Source organism: Panthera tigris, chromosome A1 (genome assembly GCF_018350195.1).
Source record: "Panthera tigris isolate Pti1 chromosome A1, P.tigris_Pti1_mat1.1, whole genome shotgun sequence".
Classification (NCBI taxonomy): domain Eukaryota; kingdom Metazoa; phylum Chordata; class Mammalia; order Carnivora; family Felidae; genus Panthera; species Panthera tigris.
The window spans coordinates 111,125,533-111,139,731 of NC_056660.1; the positions used below are offsets into that span (position 1 = coordinate 111,125,533).

The 14,199-nt window shown below is 50.8% G+C and overlaps 1 protein-coding gene across 2 annotated transcripts in view; it reads left to right on the plus strand.

Annotated features, from left to right (window-relative positions):
• The window catches only part of CATSPER3 (cation channel sperm associated 3), a 36,059-nt gene extending 22,141 nt beyond the window's left edge, over nt 1-13,918 (plus strand). For both annotated transcript variants that reach the window (XM_042984281.1, XM_007087726.3), the window contains exons 3-8: nt 4,298-4,537; nt 9,956-10,138; nt 10,811-10,951; nt 11,309-11,428; nt 12,614-12,771; nt 13,740-13,918. In XM_042984281.1, coding sequence (XP_042840215.1) covers nt 4,298-4,537; nt 9,956-10,138; nt 10,811-10,951; nt 11,309-11,428; nt 12,614-12,771; nt 13,740-13,845 — 948 coding nt within the window. In that variant the 3' untranslated portion in view covers nt 13,846-13,918. The remainder of the gene's footprint in view (nt 1-4,297; nt 4,538-9,955; nt 10,139-10,810; nt 10,952-11,308; nt 11,429-12,613; nt 12,772-13,739) is intronic.
• The last annotated feature ends 281 nt before the right edge of the window (nt 13,919-14,199 follow it).

The following is a 14,199-nucleotide window of genomic DNA, read 5'->3' on the forward strand; positions in this document are numbered from 1 at the left end:
CTATAAAATAGCACTTCTAATAAGAAAATGTGAAAAATACTAGAGGCAAATCTAATAAAAGACTTTTGTGATCTTTAAGGCGAAAACAATTCAAATATATAAAGGTAGTTAAAGAAGACAAAGAGGGGCGCCTGGGTGGCTCAGTTGGTTGAGCGTCTGATTTCAGCTCAGGTCATGATCTCACAGTTCATGAGTTCGGGCCACATCGGGCTCTGTGCTGACAGCTCAGAGCCTGGAGCCTGCTTCTGATTCTGTGTTCCCCTCTCTCTCTGCCCCTCCTCCACTCATGCTCTGTCTCTCTGCTTCTCAAAAATAAAGAAAACTAATAAAAAACATTAAAAAAAAAAAAGAAGACAGAAATGGAAGGATCTATTAGACCATGGATAGAAAGGCTCAATTTCTTAGAGATGCATTCTCCCCAGAGAAATCCAGAAGGCAGGGTTTTTTTACAGGTTGCCAAAAGCTGATGCTAAAATTTAAAGAAAAGAATGCAAGACAAAAAGCAAATGAACAAGATGGTTTTGACAGTTAAAAGGAGAGAGAAGGCCTGACTTACCAGGTAACAGGACTTTCTGGAGAGCTTTAGTAATGAATGCAGGGTAATGAAGCAGGAGCAGAGACCAGCACAGCAGGGTAGAGTGCTTGGAACCAGACTCTGGCCCGTGTGAAGACGTACCTGTGGCACCAGGGAAGATTCTGCAGGAAACAGTCCTAGGACCATTGGTTGTACATGTGGAGAAAGCATATAACTGGATCTCTACCTCACAGCACACACAACTGGCTTAAAGACCCAACACAAGGGGTGCCTGGGTGGCTCAGTTGGTTAGGCGTCCGACTTTGGCTCAGGTCACCATCTCAGCTCAGACCCTGGAGCCTGCTTCAGATTCTACTTCTCCCTCTCACTTTGCCCCTCCCCCACTCATGCTTTGTGTCTCTCACAAAAATGAATAAATGTCAAAAAAAATTGTTTTAATAATAACAAAAGACCCAGGAAAAGTGATACTTTAAAATGTTTAGAAGAGAGTATACTTACAGGATCTCAGGAGGGAAAATTTTCACAAAATGCAAAATATATAAATCATGAAAAAACAGCTTTGATTAATTTGATTCCATTAAGATTTTAAACTTGTGTTCATCAAAGGATCATTGAAAAGGTGAAAACATACGTCAGCGTAGAAGATATTTGTGACACATAGTACAGATTCAGAATACGTGAAAATTTGATTGTCTTGCAAGCCAGTAAGAAAAAGAACAATCCAGCAGAGAATTTGGCACAAGATAAGAAATAGGCAGCTTACAATTTAAACATATAAAAAGATGTCCAACTTCACTAATGATTAGAGAAATGACAAGCAGAATAAAAAAATCAGATACCACTGCATATTCATCAGACTGACAGAAATGAAGAAGTTCAACAGTACGAAGTGTTGGTGAACACGTGAAGCGATAGGAACATTGCTGATATTAAGGTATATCGGTACAGTAGCTTCAGAAAACACTTCTCTATTCGACGAAGTGGAAGATGCTGACGTCAGTCCGGCACTGACTAATTCTACTCGTAGATATTAGTAGATATTGTAGATATTACTGGGAGAAGCTTTACACATGGGTATGATAAAACGTACAAGTATTACTCTACCTTTTTGTACCAGTATGCTGCTTGCAATAGTAAAAATTACCACCAAGCCAAATATCACCCAGTGGGTTCTTGGATAAATAAATTACAGTATTTTCCTAAGTGGTATTGCTACATAGTAGTAAAACTGTAAACTAGGTTTACGAATGCAACAGAGACGAATCTCATAGATTTTAAATGAAAAAAAAAAAAAAGAAAAACAAATTGCCAAAGAATACTTCAGTGGCTATGCTATTTGTGTAATATATGAAAAAATGCAGAAGGATGCCATGTACTTTTAGGGATATATATGTGGTAAGAGTATAAAATACAGGAGTTCTGGATTTATGGTCGGATTACCTTCATGGGAGGGAAGTGGACTGGGTCATTGAGGGCTGGACAGGAGACTGCCTGCATGGTAATAATGTTTTATTTCTTTTTTTTTTTTTTTTTTTAATTTTTTTTTTTCAACATTTTTTATTTATTTTTGGGACAGAGAGAGACAGAGCATGAACGGGGGAGGGGCAGAGAGAGAGGGAGACACAGAATCGGAAACAGGCTCCAGGCTCCGAGCCATCAGCCCAGAGCCTGACGCGGGGCTCGAACTCACGGACCGCGAGATCGTGACCTGGCTGAAGTCGGACGCTTAACCGACTGCGCCACCCAGGCGCCCCAATAATGTTTTATTTCTTAAGCTGGGTGGTAATATATGGTTGTTCATTCTGTTATTTTTTTTTTACATCATCTTGTGTATCTTAAATATTACATAGTAGTTAAGAAATAAAAATGTATGTAAATGGTTGCCAAGTAGGGGCCACAAACATAAGTATACAGGACGAATAAAACACCAGCTGCCTTATTGTTACCCAAATGGATAGTTGTGGCTTGAATTACCCTTTCCAGTGGCAGCATCTGGCATATATTTAAAAGGTGATAAATCTTAAAAACCTTCCTTTTTTTTTTAACATTTATTTAATTGAGAGAGAGAAGAGAGAGAAAGAGGCAGAGAGAGAGACACACACAGAATCCGAAGCAGGCTCCAGGCTCTGAGCTGTCAGCACAGAGCCCGGCGTGGGGCTGGAACCCACGAACTGTGAGATCATGACCTGAGCCGAAGTCAGATGCTCAACTGACTGAGCCATCCAGGCGCCCCTCAAAAACCTTTCTATTTCCCTCCAGAAACTCTCTCTAGTCCACTTCAGTTCACCCGAAACTCATCTCAGGAAAGGCATCCCCGCTGACCCAGTTGCTCTGTCTGCAACACTAGAGTCTTCTCTGCCTTCTGCCTTCCTGTGCACCCCGGGCTCCAGCAGTGAGTCCTGAGATGGCAGCGTACATAATACTTCCTCCTTGTGCCTCTTCTCTTCGACGCCACACCATCCCCCGATCCAGTCCAGTCTAACCTCACCTCTTGCTGGCTGACTGTGGGAAGTAATTCTCCTGCTATCTGTCACCTCCTCCCAAAGTCGCCTTCCAGTCCTTATTCTTGCCAGCTCCCCACCGGTCTCTTTTCCATCTAGATCTCATAAAAATGTAAATCAGTTCATATCACTCCCTTGCTCAAAATCCTCCAAGGTGGAGGTTAAAATCAAGGCCCTTACCAGGCCTACAAGGCCCTCCCTACATGGCCTGCCTCCCCTTTCTGTTCTAGCCATGCTGACTCTGCTGTTCTTTGAACAAACCCTTTCTCGGCGTAAGACCCCTGTACTTAACATCTGGGAACTTTGTCCCAGTTTTTATGATGGCTCCATTTCAAGGCCTCCAGTCACCACCACCTCTTCTAACACAGCTGCCATGACTCTCCCTCCCTGACATGACCAGTCCCTCTATCCCCTTTGGCTCTTTCCTTTTCTCCTATTTGTTCCTTTCTGATGTTACACTGTGTATTTGTTTGAGCGTTCATTTCTGTCTCCCCTACCAGATCATAAGCTTCATGGGGCCTGGACATTTTCTGCCTTGTTCATTGTTGCATTTTCCCATGCCAAAATAGTGCTTGCTTGGCTCATGGGAGATGCTTAGTCAACAAAGCTGCTTCGGTGAATCAGTGCACCGATGATAAGGAAAAAGTTATTTGACTCAAGTTTTGTTTTGTTTTTTTTTTTTCCTGGTAAAATCAAAGCCACTGGCATTATAGATGCATGAGAAGACTTTGAATAAGATTATTTCATAAAGTATATAAGTGAGGAAAAAAGCTTAGTGTTCTTCAGAAATAGTTCACTTAACTGATTTTGGGATGTGTGATTAATTGATACCTATTAGTAGATATTTGAGTATTTCATCTCTGTTCCTAAAAATTTGGATATTCAGGTTGGCTAGAAAACTTGGGATCTTCTCTTTGGGAAAGCTTACGTTCAGGTCACCTGACATGTCGAGTTGCTAATACCAGGGCCTAGATGGTCATTCTGTCTGCCAGTCAGTCCGTCATTCTTAAGCACCCTGGGTCCGAACTAGCCCCAGGCTTAGGGCTGCAGGGAGGGAAGACTCAGAAAGAGGAGAATCAGGCACACTGTGTGTGCACTGTGCGCCTGGGCCTCTGCTTGGGTTTCTCTGTCACATGGGTGACTTAGGAGTACCCTCCCTCCGACAATGCACCCACTTGATTGAGTACCTCAGGCAGGGAGAGGGTGGAACTCCGGGGCTCTGTGGCTCAGCCTGACTCTCCAACCCTTGGCATCCCTGCAGGTCTCGGAGCTCATCTTTGTGTCCATCTATAGCTCTGAGTTCTGCATGAAGCTCTACGTGGACCCCATCAACTACTGGAAGGATGGCTACAACCTGCTGGATATAATCATTATCATCATTATCTTCATTCCTTACAGTCTCCGCAAATTCAAGGGCAAGCACTACCCCTACCTCAACATTGCTGACGGCATTCAGTCCCTGCGCATCCTCAAGCTTATCACCTATAGCCGTGGCATCCGGGTGAGTGACCTGGGGGGCACCTCGGCCTGGGAGTGTAGACAGCAGGGCCTATCGGCCCACCAGCCCCAGACAAAATAATAATTCTACTACCATTATCCAGTTACTGAATCCTACCTTGTGGCAGGTAGATCTTTACCAATATTGTCTCATTTAATCTTAGAACAATTGAGGAAAAGTATTATTAGTTCCATTTTGCAGATGAAGAAATTGAGGCCAACAGTCACTCTGCAGTTAGATGTCACAGATGAGATTTGAAAGGTGTGTCTGACTCCAGTGGCCACCTGAACTTATCCTCTCTCCCATGCTACAAAGGGACTGACTTCTTTTTTTTTTTAAGTTTTTTTTTTTTTTTAATGTTTATTTTTGTGAGACAGAGACAGAGAACAACTGGGAGAGGGGCAGAAAGAGGTGGAGGCACAGAATCAGAAGCAGGCTCTAGGCTCTGAGCTGTCAGCACAGAACCCAACATGGGGCTTGAACTCAGGAACTGTGAGATCATGACCTGATCCCCCAGGACTGACTTCTTATGGCACAGGCTACATTTGAACTACATTCCCAGGAGTCCCCAGCTTTTTGGTGGCTCTGGCCACTCACTGCTTTCCCCGTACAATGAAAAATCTGCTGCCTCTTTTTTTAAAAAAAATGTTTATTTATTTTTGAGACAGAGAGAGAGAGAGAGAGAGAGAGAAGAGAGAGAATGAACGGGGGAGGATCAGAGAGAGAGGGAGACACAGAATCTGAAACAGGCTCAGAGCTGTCAGCACAGAGCCCAAGGTGGGGCTCGAACTCACAGACCGAGAGATCATGACCTGAGCCGAAGTCAGATGCTTAACCAACTGAGCCACCCAGGCGCCCCAAATCTGCTGCTTCTTGAAGAGAATAATCTTACAACTTTGTTCTGGAAGCTGTAGGTGCACCACGTGCAGCTCTTTGGCTCAGAAGGCTCCAGAAAGCCGAACCAAACTGCCCTTAAGTTCGCCCTGGCTCTGTGCCCCATATCCATGCTTCTCCAGGAGGGGGCTGCTTTGGACCCATTTGAGCAGCTAGGGTGTGTGTCGGCCTGTTCTGCTGAGACATTGCCCCCAGCCCCAGCCTGCGTGTCTGTCTAGGACCTGGGCTCTACACTCAGCAGCCCCAGGCCTGGGGGAGAAAATGAGGAGAATGTTGAAAAGATAGCCCTGCCACAGATCCACCCCCCCATTCATTCCATGCTCTCATGTAGTCACGTGCCTGTGTGCCCCTCCCAGACAGCGTAGGCCAGTCCTCCTCTCCTTCCCTTCATGGGAGGCTCCTGGAAAGAGGTATGTGTACTTCTAGTCCCCACTGCCTTACCTGTCATTTGTGCTCTGGCTTCTTCCCTCCAAAGGAACTAGCCTCTCTGAGGTTGCCAACAACTTCCTTGTCACCAAGTCTACTGGCCAGTTCCACTGGCCTCCCTGTCACCGCCTTCTCTTGGTTTTCCTCCAGCCTCTTGAGCATGACTTGACTGCTCGGATGTGTGCTTTCTTCGCCCGGCCCGCAGGTGCTGTTTTCTCAGGACTGTGTCCTGAGTGCTCTTCAGCTCCCACTCTGCATACCCTCTTTGGTGATCTTTTCCACATTTCAGGGGTCTGCACCCTCCCACGCCACCCCCTGACTTTCAGACCCACGGCCTCCTGGACATCTCACGTGCTCCTCAGACTCAAACTTGTCTAAACTGGAAATCATCACTCTGCCCCACCCTCATCCCCAAAGCCTGGCTCCTCCTCCTGCATTGGGTCTTTTTGTGAAGGGTGCGCCCCACCCCCATTCAACTGCCAGGTTGTAAGTTTGAGTGTCAGCATTAACGCCTCTGTCTCAAAGTCCTCTTACATGGCCTCCTACATAGTTAGTGACCTGTCCACATCTTTTCACTCCTACAGCCATCATCTTTTCTCCATCACCACCCATCTTCATCAGGACTCCTGCCCTGGCTTCCCACACTACCAAGAGAGGAGATGCCCCTGCAGCTGGGGAGAATCTTTAAAGGGTACATCAAATCACAGTCACCTTCCTTTCAAACTGGAGAGTGGCTCCCCTTGTTTGTAGGCTAGAGATAAAGCCTATAATGTGTCCTAGAAGCGGGAGAGGGGAGTGTCAGAGGTGCTGGGTATTGGAGTCCGTGTCAGTTAGGGACGGTAGTAAGGCACATGGACAGGAAAGAAGACTGGAGGTCCTTGGGAGGTGGATGCTGGTTGATGGGCACCTCAGAGTGAAGGAACCGTCAGAAAGACAGTTGGAAGTATAGTCTAGTTTGTGCAGGTGTTGGGTACCAAGGGAGCAAGGGCCTAATAATGGTGCCAAGGTCCCTGGGACTGAGGGAGTCAAGGGACAAAGAGGTCTGGGAGATGGTTGATATTCCATAGGGATCCTGAAGTCTCTGAGGATGACAGCAGGATGGTGTGGAGCCTGGAGGCAGAGATTCCAAGACATGAGGGTGAGTAGTTAGCTAGAAGGCTGGACTTTTCTAGAAGCAGGGGCTTTGCCCATGATGACAGGGTCTCTCAGGGCAAGACGGGGGATGGTCTCCTGAATCAGGCTGGTGAGGAATAGTCAGCCTTCCTCAAGAGGGTTGCTGAGGAGTAATGTCCTGTGGAGGAGAGGATTTTCAGGTGAGGTCACAAGAGAGGTCGCCATGGACTGGAGGTGGCAGAAACCTGTGGGAGGCATGTGATGAAGGAGGTGATGGCTGTGGGCTGAGGGAAAGGAAGCCTAAGGCTGCATGGGGAGGAGGGAAGCAGATAGAACAGGGGTCTGGGGGAGGGACAGTGACACAGACTGGCACCTTGTGAAGCTGAGGGAATGAGCTATTTGCTGAATGTCACGGTAGCCTGGTCAGAGGCTAAGGCCTGAAGATGCCTGAGGTTTAGGGACTGGCAGAGACAGCCCATATTTCCAGGGCAGGGATCCAGTGAAGAGAGGAGAGCCCTCCCAGCTGACCAAGGTCTGTCCCAGGACCCAGCCTGAATTGCTTGATGACTACAGACCTTTGCTCAGCCTTTGGTTCTTGTAGACGTGAACAGAGACCCATGGACATGTAGATGGAATATTCTCAGGGACATGTGGCTCATATTTGACCTCAGGGGTTTCTGTCATTAAGCCAAACCTTGTGTCCCAAAGTTGTTCCCTGGGGACCACCAAGCCATTTGCCTGTGGCTTGCCAAGGCCTATGGGATATCGTTGGACCCCAGATCCCTAGGGGCACAGAAGTGACTCTAGATTACACAGCCTCTGTACACGGGCCAGGTGGAGCTGGAGGTGCCAAAGGGAGGGACCTGCACCTCTGTGATAATTTATATTCATTGAAGTCCAAACGAGGCTCTAACAGAGCCATAGCCTCAGAGCCCAAAGCTAGCACTCAGGCCCATCTTGGCTCCTATCCCCTGATTAATTAAAATGACACTCTCATCCACCACATGGCAGTAAACCTGTACCATGGGGAAATAGTTCCTTGTTGTTTTGCACACAGAGAGGTTCTGTTAGCTGGGCACCCGAGGACCACATTGCCCCGTTTATCTGTGTTTTAGCCCAAGGAACAACCTGGGAGACGCTGGGGCTTCTCCTTGAAGCTCATCACTTTCCACACATCAGAGCAGTTGCACAGAAGTGCTCTCTCAAGAGTGGCTGGTCCTGGGTCCCTGCCATGCCTCAAGTTCTTCTCTGTACCCTGAACGCCCCAGGGCCAGGAGGACGGCTGTGGTTCGACCCAGGGCCCGGGAGAGCTGAGCTAGGGACCAGGAATTGCTTCTCCAAAGAATTTGAGAATTCAAAACCAGGCACCTGTGGGGGTCAGGTTGTAGCTTTGAAAGCTCAAGTCTTCCTTGGGAAGGAGCTTCTAGCCTATGGGGTTCTTTCTGGGCAGCATCTGCTGGGATTGGATTTCTCTACCCCTGGACTGCAGACCAAGTGGGACCGCCTGGGTTGTGCTTGAAGAACATCGTCAAGGCCAGCTGTCAGGATTCCCACATGTCAGGGCTTCTGGAGAGCATGGCCTCTTCTCCACTGCCGTTCTCGAGGCTGCTCGGCTTTGGCCTCAGGTAGCACTGGGCCTCAGGCTGGCCTGGGAGTGGACACCCCCCTGGAGCCCATCCTCCACCCCTTCCGTGGTGTTTCCATTCTCCCACTGTCGGCTGCCCCTTCCCTGGCCACCTGGGAGGCCTCTTCTGCACACTGCGTCGTCCCGTTGCAACATTTGTCATGAGGGCTTGACCCCTTCGCTCATGGTAGTTCTCGGGAAGGAAGTTCTGTCTCTGTATCGCAGGGAGGGAGCCAGTTCTTTGCATCTCACCTCTTTGGGAATTAATCCCCAAACACTGACTTTCTTCCCGCAAGGAGAGGCAGCATTCCCCTCTGCAGCCAGCTGTCAAAGCAGTCCATGTGCAGGGCAGTGCCGGGGCACTCAGCTTGCCTTTCTGCTTCCCCAGTTATCCCGAAGTGCCAATGCTTCCCTGTCCTGTGGCCCAGCTCTATCCGGCACCTCCGTTCCTAGTGTTGAGCCAGTAAACGGCTTCTTGACTTGGGAAAGGGGGCTTTTGTGGTTGAAGTTGGTGGCACAAGGCACAGGGCTCGGGACTTGGTCCTAGGTCTGCTGCTGTATTGGAGCGTGATGCCGGCCAAGGCTTTTTGCTTTTTTGAGACTGTGCTTCCTCATCTTGAAATGTGATGAATGATAACACCCACCTGCATTAAAACAGTGTCTGTTGCAGCATGTAGGTAGGTGAACATGTCTTGAACTCCTACTCCTACTCCTACTCCTACTCCTCCTACTACTACAAGACTCCAGGGTGTGGAGAATAAACGGTAAGGAGCCATACACTGTGCTCCCTGGAGAGGTCAACATAGTGGGAGGTCAGACAAATGCCCACTTCCTAGGGCAAGACTGAGGTCACAAGCCAGAGACCTGCCTGGGCAACAGTACTCGGGGCGAATGGGAAGCCACGTTCCTCTTAGCCTTCATCATTCCCTCTCCTAGGGTAGCTCCCCAACTCCTTCTGGGCTTGGAAGAGCGTTCAGGCCGGCCCTCAGCTGAGAAGCAGGGGCGGGACCCATTGGGATGACCACAGAGGCAGGTGGGGTTCGAGGGAAGTGGTTGGTGGTGCCGTTGCAGACACCCAGGCCCAAGGCAGCGCACACAGTCTGCCCCTGGGTGACTGAGGGTGGAGGCCAGGCATTGTTGAACCACTATTGGATTGGTCCAGCTCTCAGTCTGGGCACAGTTCCTGTTCGTTCATTCGCTCGTTCGTTCACTCATTCATTCCCCCAACCCTTTATGGAGCATCTCCTATGTGCCAGGCCTGGCACTGGATGCTGGGGACAGCTGTGGTCGGGCACCCTGGGCCTGTCCTCTGAGCTGCTCCCAGCCTGGCAGCCTGGCTTAGCCCCAGTGCCTCTGCCTTGCAGACACTCATCACCGCCGTGGGGCAGACAGCCTACACCGTGGCCTCCGTGATCATCCTACTCTTCGTCCTCATGTTCATCTTCGCCATCTTGGGCTTCTGCCTGTTTGGAGTTCCAGACAGGGGTGACCCGAATAACTGGGGGAACCTGGCTGTGGCTTTCTTTACCCTCTTCAGCTTGGCCACGGTACCGTGTTTGGGAACAGCGGTGGGGGTGGGGGCCTTGAGAAGGGAGTGGGTGTGGGTGTGTGGACAGGCTGGGCCTTCCATGGGGTCCTCCTCATGATCAGGTACTTAGCTGGGCTGGGTAAGCTGAAGGCTGGCCTTCCGGGACTAAGCAGAGGCCAGGGCCCTGGCTAGGGGTCCACTGCTCTCTCTAATCATGTGACTCCCTAAAGCATTCCCATTTGTCCCCCAGGGTTATAAAACTTTCAAAGAGTTCTCAAAAGAGAACTCATTTGGATTAAGTTTACTTTAGAAATGATGCCCATGTCACATAGGCTTTCTGGGACTAGGTTGTCACAAATCCGATCAGAATCGGCCTGCAAAGCCCAAGTCTAGAAGTGTAGACTCTGGGGTCTTTCCAAAGGAGGGCCTTGCAGAGAGCCAGTGGCTGTTTTGGAAGGATGGGGTGCCTTGCGGCCCCTTGGCCAGTACTGTCTATGCCTAGTGGTGCCTTGCACTTGAGTCCCTGGCCACCATATATGGGCTGGAGTGGATGGGGGCTGGTGGGGAGAGGCTGATGTGAAGGCAGAGCCAGCTGCATTCTCAGTGGGGCTGGGGCTCCCCTAGGGTGGGTGAGAAGGAGGCCTGTCTCATTGGGCCTTGGCACTTGGCATGCCCTGCCTTGCCTGAGCAGGTCGATGGCTGGACAGACCTACAGGAACAGTTGGATAATCGGAACTTGGCTCTCAGCCGGGCATTCACCATCATCTTCATCTTGCTTGCCTCCTTCGTCTTCCTCAGCATGTTCGTGGGTGTGATGATTATCCACACTGAGGTGAGGCTGCACCTGTAAGGACTGGGGGTTGGCTCAGCTGCACCTGTAATGATTGTGGGCTCAGCTGTGGCAGGCGGAGCTGCAGGCCAAGTCTCCAGGGCCGGGGAGGAGGCGGCCAGTTGGGCCCCCTCTTCTCCCTGAGCCAGTGCATTTCCCTGCCCTGGGATGGCAGTCAGCAGGACAGGGGCTCGGAGAGTCACTGCAGCCACAGATGGCTGCTTGAGCGGGGGGCTTGGCCCTGCATGGGGTATCCTCCTGCTGAGGGACTTTAGCGGCAGTGTAAGACTAGGGAAGAAGAAAAACGGGGTGGGTATGCAGTGAGAGCTTGTATCTTACCTCCATCTTCCCCCTCTCCAGGACTCCATTAAAAAGTTTGAGCGGGAGCTGATGGCGGAGAGACATGTGACACTCATGGAGGAGAAGCAGGTGATTGTGAAGAGGCAGCAGGAAGAGGTCAGCAGGCTGATGCAGACACAGGTAGGTGATCTCCCCAGGCGGGTGGATAAAGAACTGGTCTATGGACAGTCAGGGCTAAAGCAAAGGTCACAAAGGGCCCTGGGGCCAGCTCACGTCAGACATCTCTGGTCTAAGGTAAGGCAGGTGCCTATACCCTGTATTTTCCAGAGTCAGGCTTTATTCTATTTTTGTATTTCTCTGGATCTCTTAGAGAGTTGAGTACTATAGTTATAGTTCCTCCCTTCTTCCTGGGCACAACTCCACTTCCAGGCCCTCTGCCTGGAGTGCTTTTGTTATTGAGGCCCCCTGGATGCCAGGCAGGCACCTGTGCACCCAGTGGATGAGGCCGTGGAGGTCCTGACAGGTGCTGCTCAACTCCAGTTTCCCTCCCTCCATCCCTCCCTTCCTTCCTTCCCTCTTCCCTCCCTCCCTCCCTCCCTCCCTCCCTCCTTTCCTTCCTTCCTTCCTTCCTTTTTTAATTTAGTTTTTTTTAGTTTATTTATTTTGAGAGAGAGTGTGTGTGTGAGCAGGGCACCAGCAGAGAGAGAGAGAGGGAGAGAGAGAGAATCCCAGGCAGGCTCTGTACTCTCAGTGCAGAGCCTGATGTGGGGCTCAAACTCACAAACTGCAAGATCATGACTTGAACTGAAGTCAGAGGCTTAATTGACTGAGCCACCCAGGTGCTCTGTTCAACTCTGTTTTTTCTAAACTGGAACCGGGATGAGCGCAATGGGCTAGAGATCTTCTGTCAAACATGATACAATGGGGAAAGCCTGGGGGAGAGCCGTCTTTTCTCAGCCTGGGTTCTCCAAACAAATCATGCCGAGCCCTGGATGCTCTGCTGGGTCTGAACCCCTGCCCTCCCTCCCCCATGCAGTCAGTGCATCCCTCCTCAGCCCCTCCTCTGAGCTGGAGACATCCGCCTGTCTTGACTGTCACCAGGTTTGTCCAGGGCAGGGTGAGACCACGCCGAGTTGCACTCGGGCTCTCACTGGTTCCTGTCTATGTCACCTGTCCTCATGTCAGTGATGGTGGCTCATGAGGCTACCTTGGTCAGGGCGGGTTGAGGCTTGGAAGGAGTGGGGGTGAACCTGTGATTAAGAAGATCAAGACTTATCCTGGGGCTAGCATCAGGATCCCCAGGTCTCTGCATCTTGGGGTATTACTTCTTCCTCTTCACTGCCCTCTTTATGCTTGCCTCTCTAGAAAAAAGGTGACTACAAAAGTTTCAGTGAGCTGGTAGAGAACTTCAAGAAGACCCTGCGGCACACTGACCCCATGGTCTTGGATGATTTTGGCACCAGTCTGCCCTTCATCGACGTCTACTTGTCCACCCTGGACAACCAGGACACTACGATCTGCAAGTCAGTCCCAGCCCCGCTGGCCCAGGGAGACCAAGCCTTTCCTAGTCCACAGGCTTCCTCGAGGGTGGGGCACTGGCAGGTGCCCTGGGAGAGCAGGGGGGCGGTGGCTGATGTGCAGGGTGAGTGCAGGGAGGCCCTTCTTGGGAAATGCACGACTCCATGTATGCACAGGGCCTGTGTGGCTGTGGATGGGCCTGTGGCTCAGGGGCCTCTGCTCCCCTGTCCCTCCCTGGCCTGCTCTGACTGGCCCTTTAGACTCTTCAGGCCCCTCCTCACGGCCCCCTTTACAGAAGTCAGAAGAAAGAGTGCTGGTTGGCAAGGCAGGAGCTGAGGCTTGTGGCCTGGTTCCGACAGCTACCTTTCTTTATGACTCTGGGGAGGTCTCTGCCCCTTCCCCACCTGTCATACCAGAGGCTACTGGGCTGATTCTATAAAAACAGTGTGTGAAGCTTTGAGTTGGCCCGGCCCAGGGCTGTGCTCTGTGTGCATTAGCTGGAGTTATACCTGTCTGTTACTGAGCTGGAAGGAGCCCGGCATGGCACTGAGGAGCCACAGTGGGCTCTTGAGCAAGGAAGGACATAGTAGGCTGGTTTCTCGACAAAAGCATCCTGGAGGAATTCATGGACTAGAGAAACTCAAAGGAGGGTGTCAGGCAACATCCACTTTTGGCCCAAGAGCGGGCCAGGCAGTGTCTGGTCACCTCCACACGGTCACCTCACTTACAGCCAGGATTTGTTGTCCTCAGCCTGACACATGTGTTAAAATAACTTACTCTGGGGGCCACAGGCACAGCGGCAGACCCGGATTCCAGCTGTCCTGATCTGGCCTACAGCCCTTCTCTCCCTTGAACCCATACCTGCCAGGGGTGGTGAATCCATAGGTGCAGGCATGTGGTGGGCGGAGCTGGGGTGGCATGGAGAACCTCCCCTGCTGAGCTCAGGCCCCCTCTCCCCTGCCTCCACTTTCAGGCTTCAGGAGCTGTACTGTGAGATCGCACACGTGTTGAGCCTGATGCTTGAAGACTTGCCGCAGAAGAAACAGTCCCAGTCCTCTGAAAAGGCCACTGAGCAGTAGGGGGCGTGGGCACCAGGTGCCGGTGTGACCTGCAGGGCGTGACAGGCCCCCCATTAAACACAAGCTTTCTGAACTGACGTCTCTGCAGCTCCTTTGGGTTATGGTGTTTCCCTGCTGCCGGGGTTGGGTCTACGTGGGTGACCACGAATTCTGATTGCCTGGGCTACTCCCTCCCTCAACATGATATAGCCAGGCCTGGGGAGTGGGGAGAGAGACGCTCAAGACTTGACCTTGGCCAGAGGCCACATCCAGGGGCCACAGTGGCTATCCCCTCCCTTGACCTCAGCAGCGAGGACTTATTGGGTTCCTGGGAAAGCCACCTCAGGACCCCTAGACCAGGGAGGGCCTCTGGCA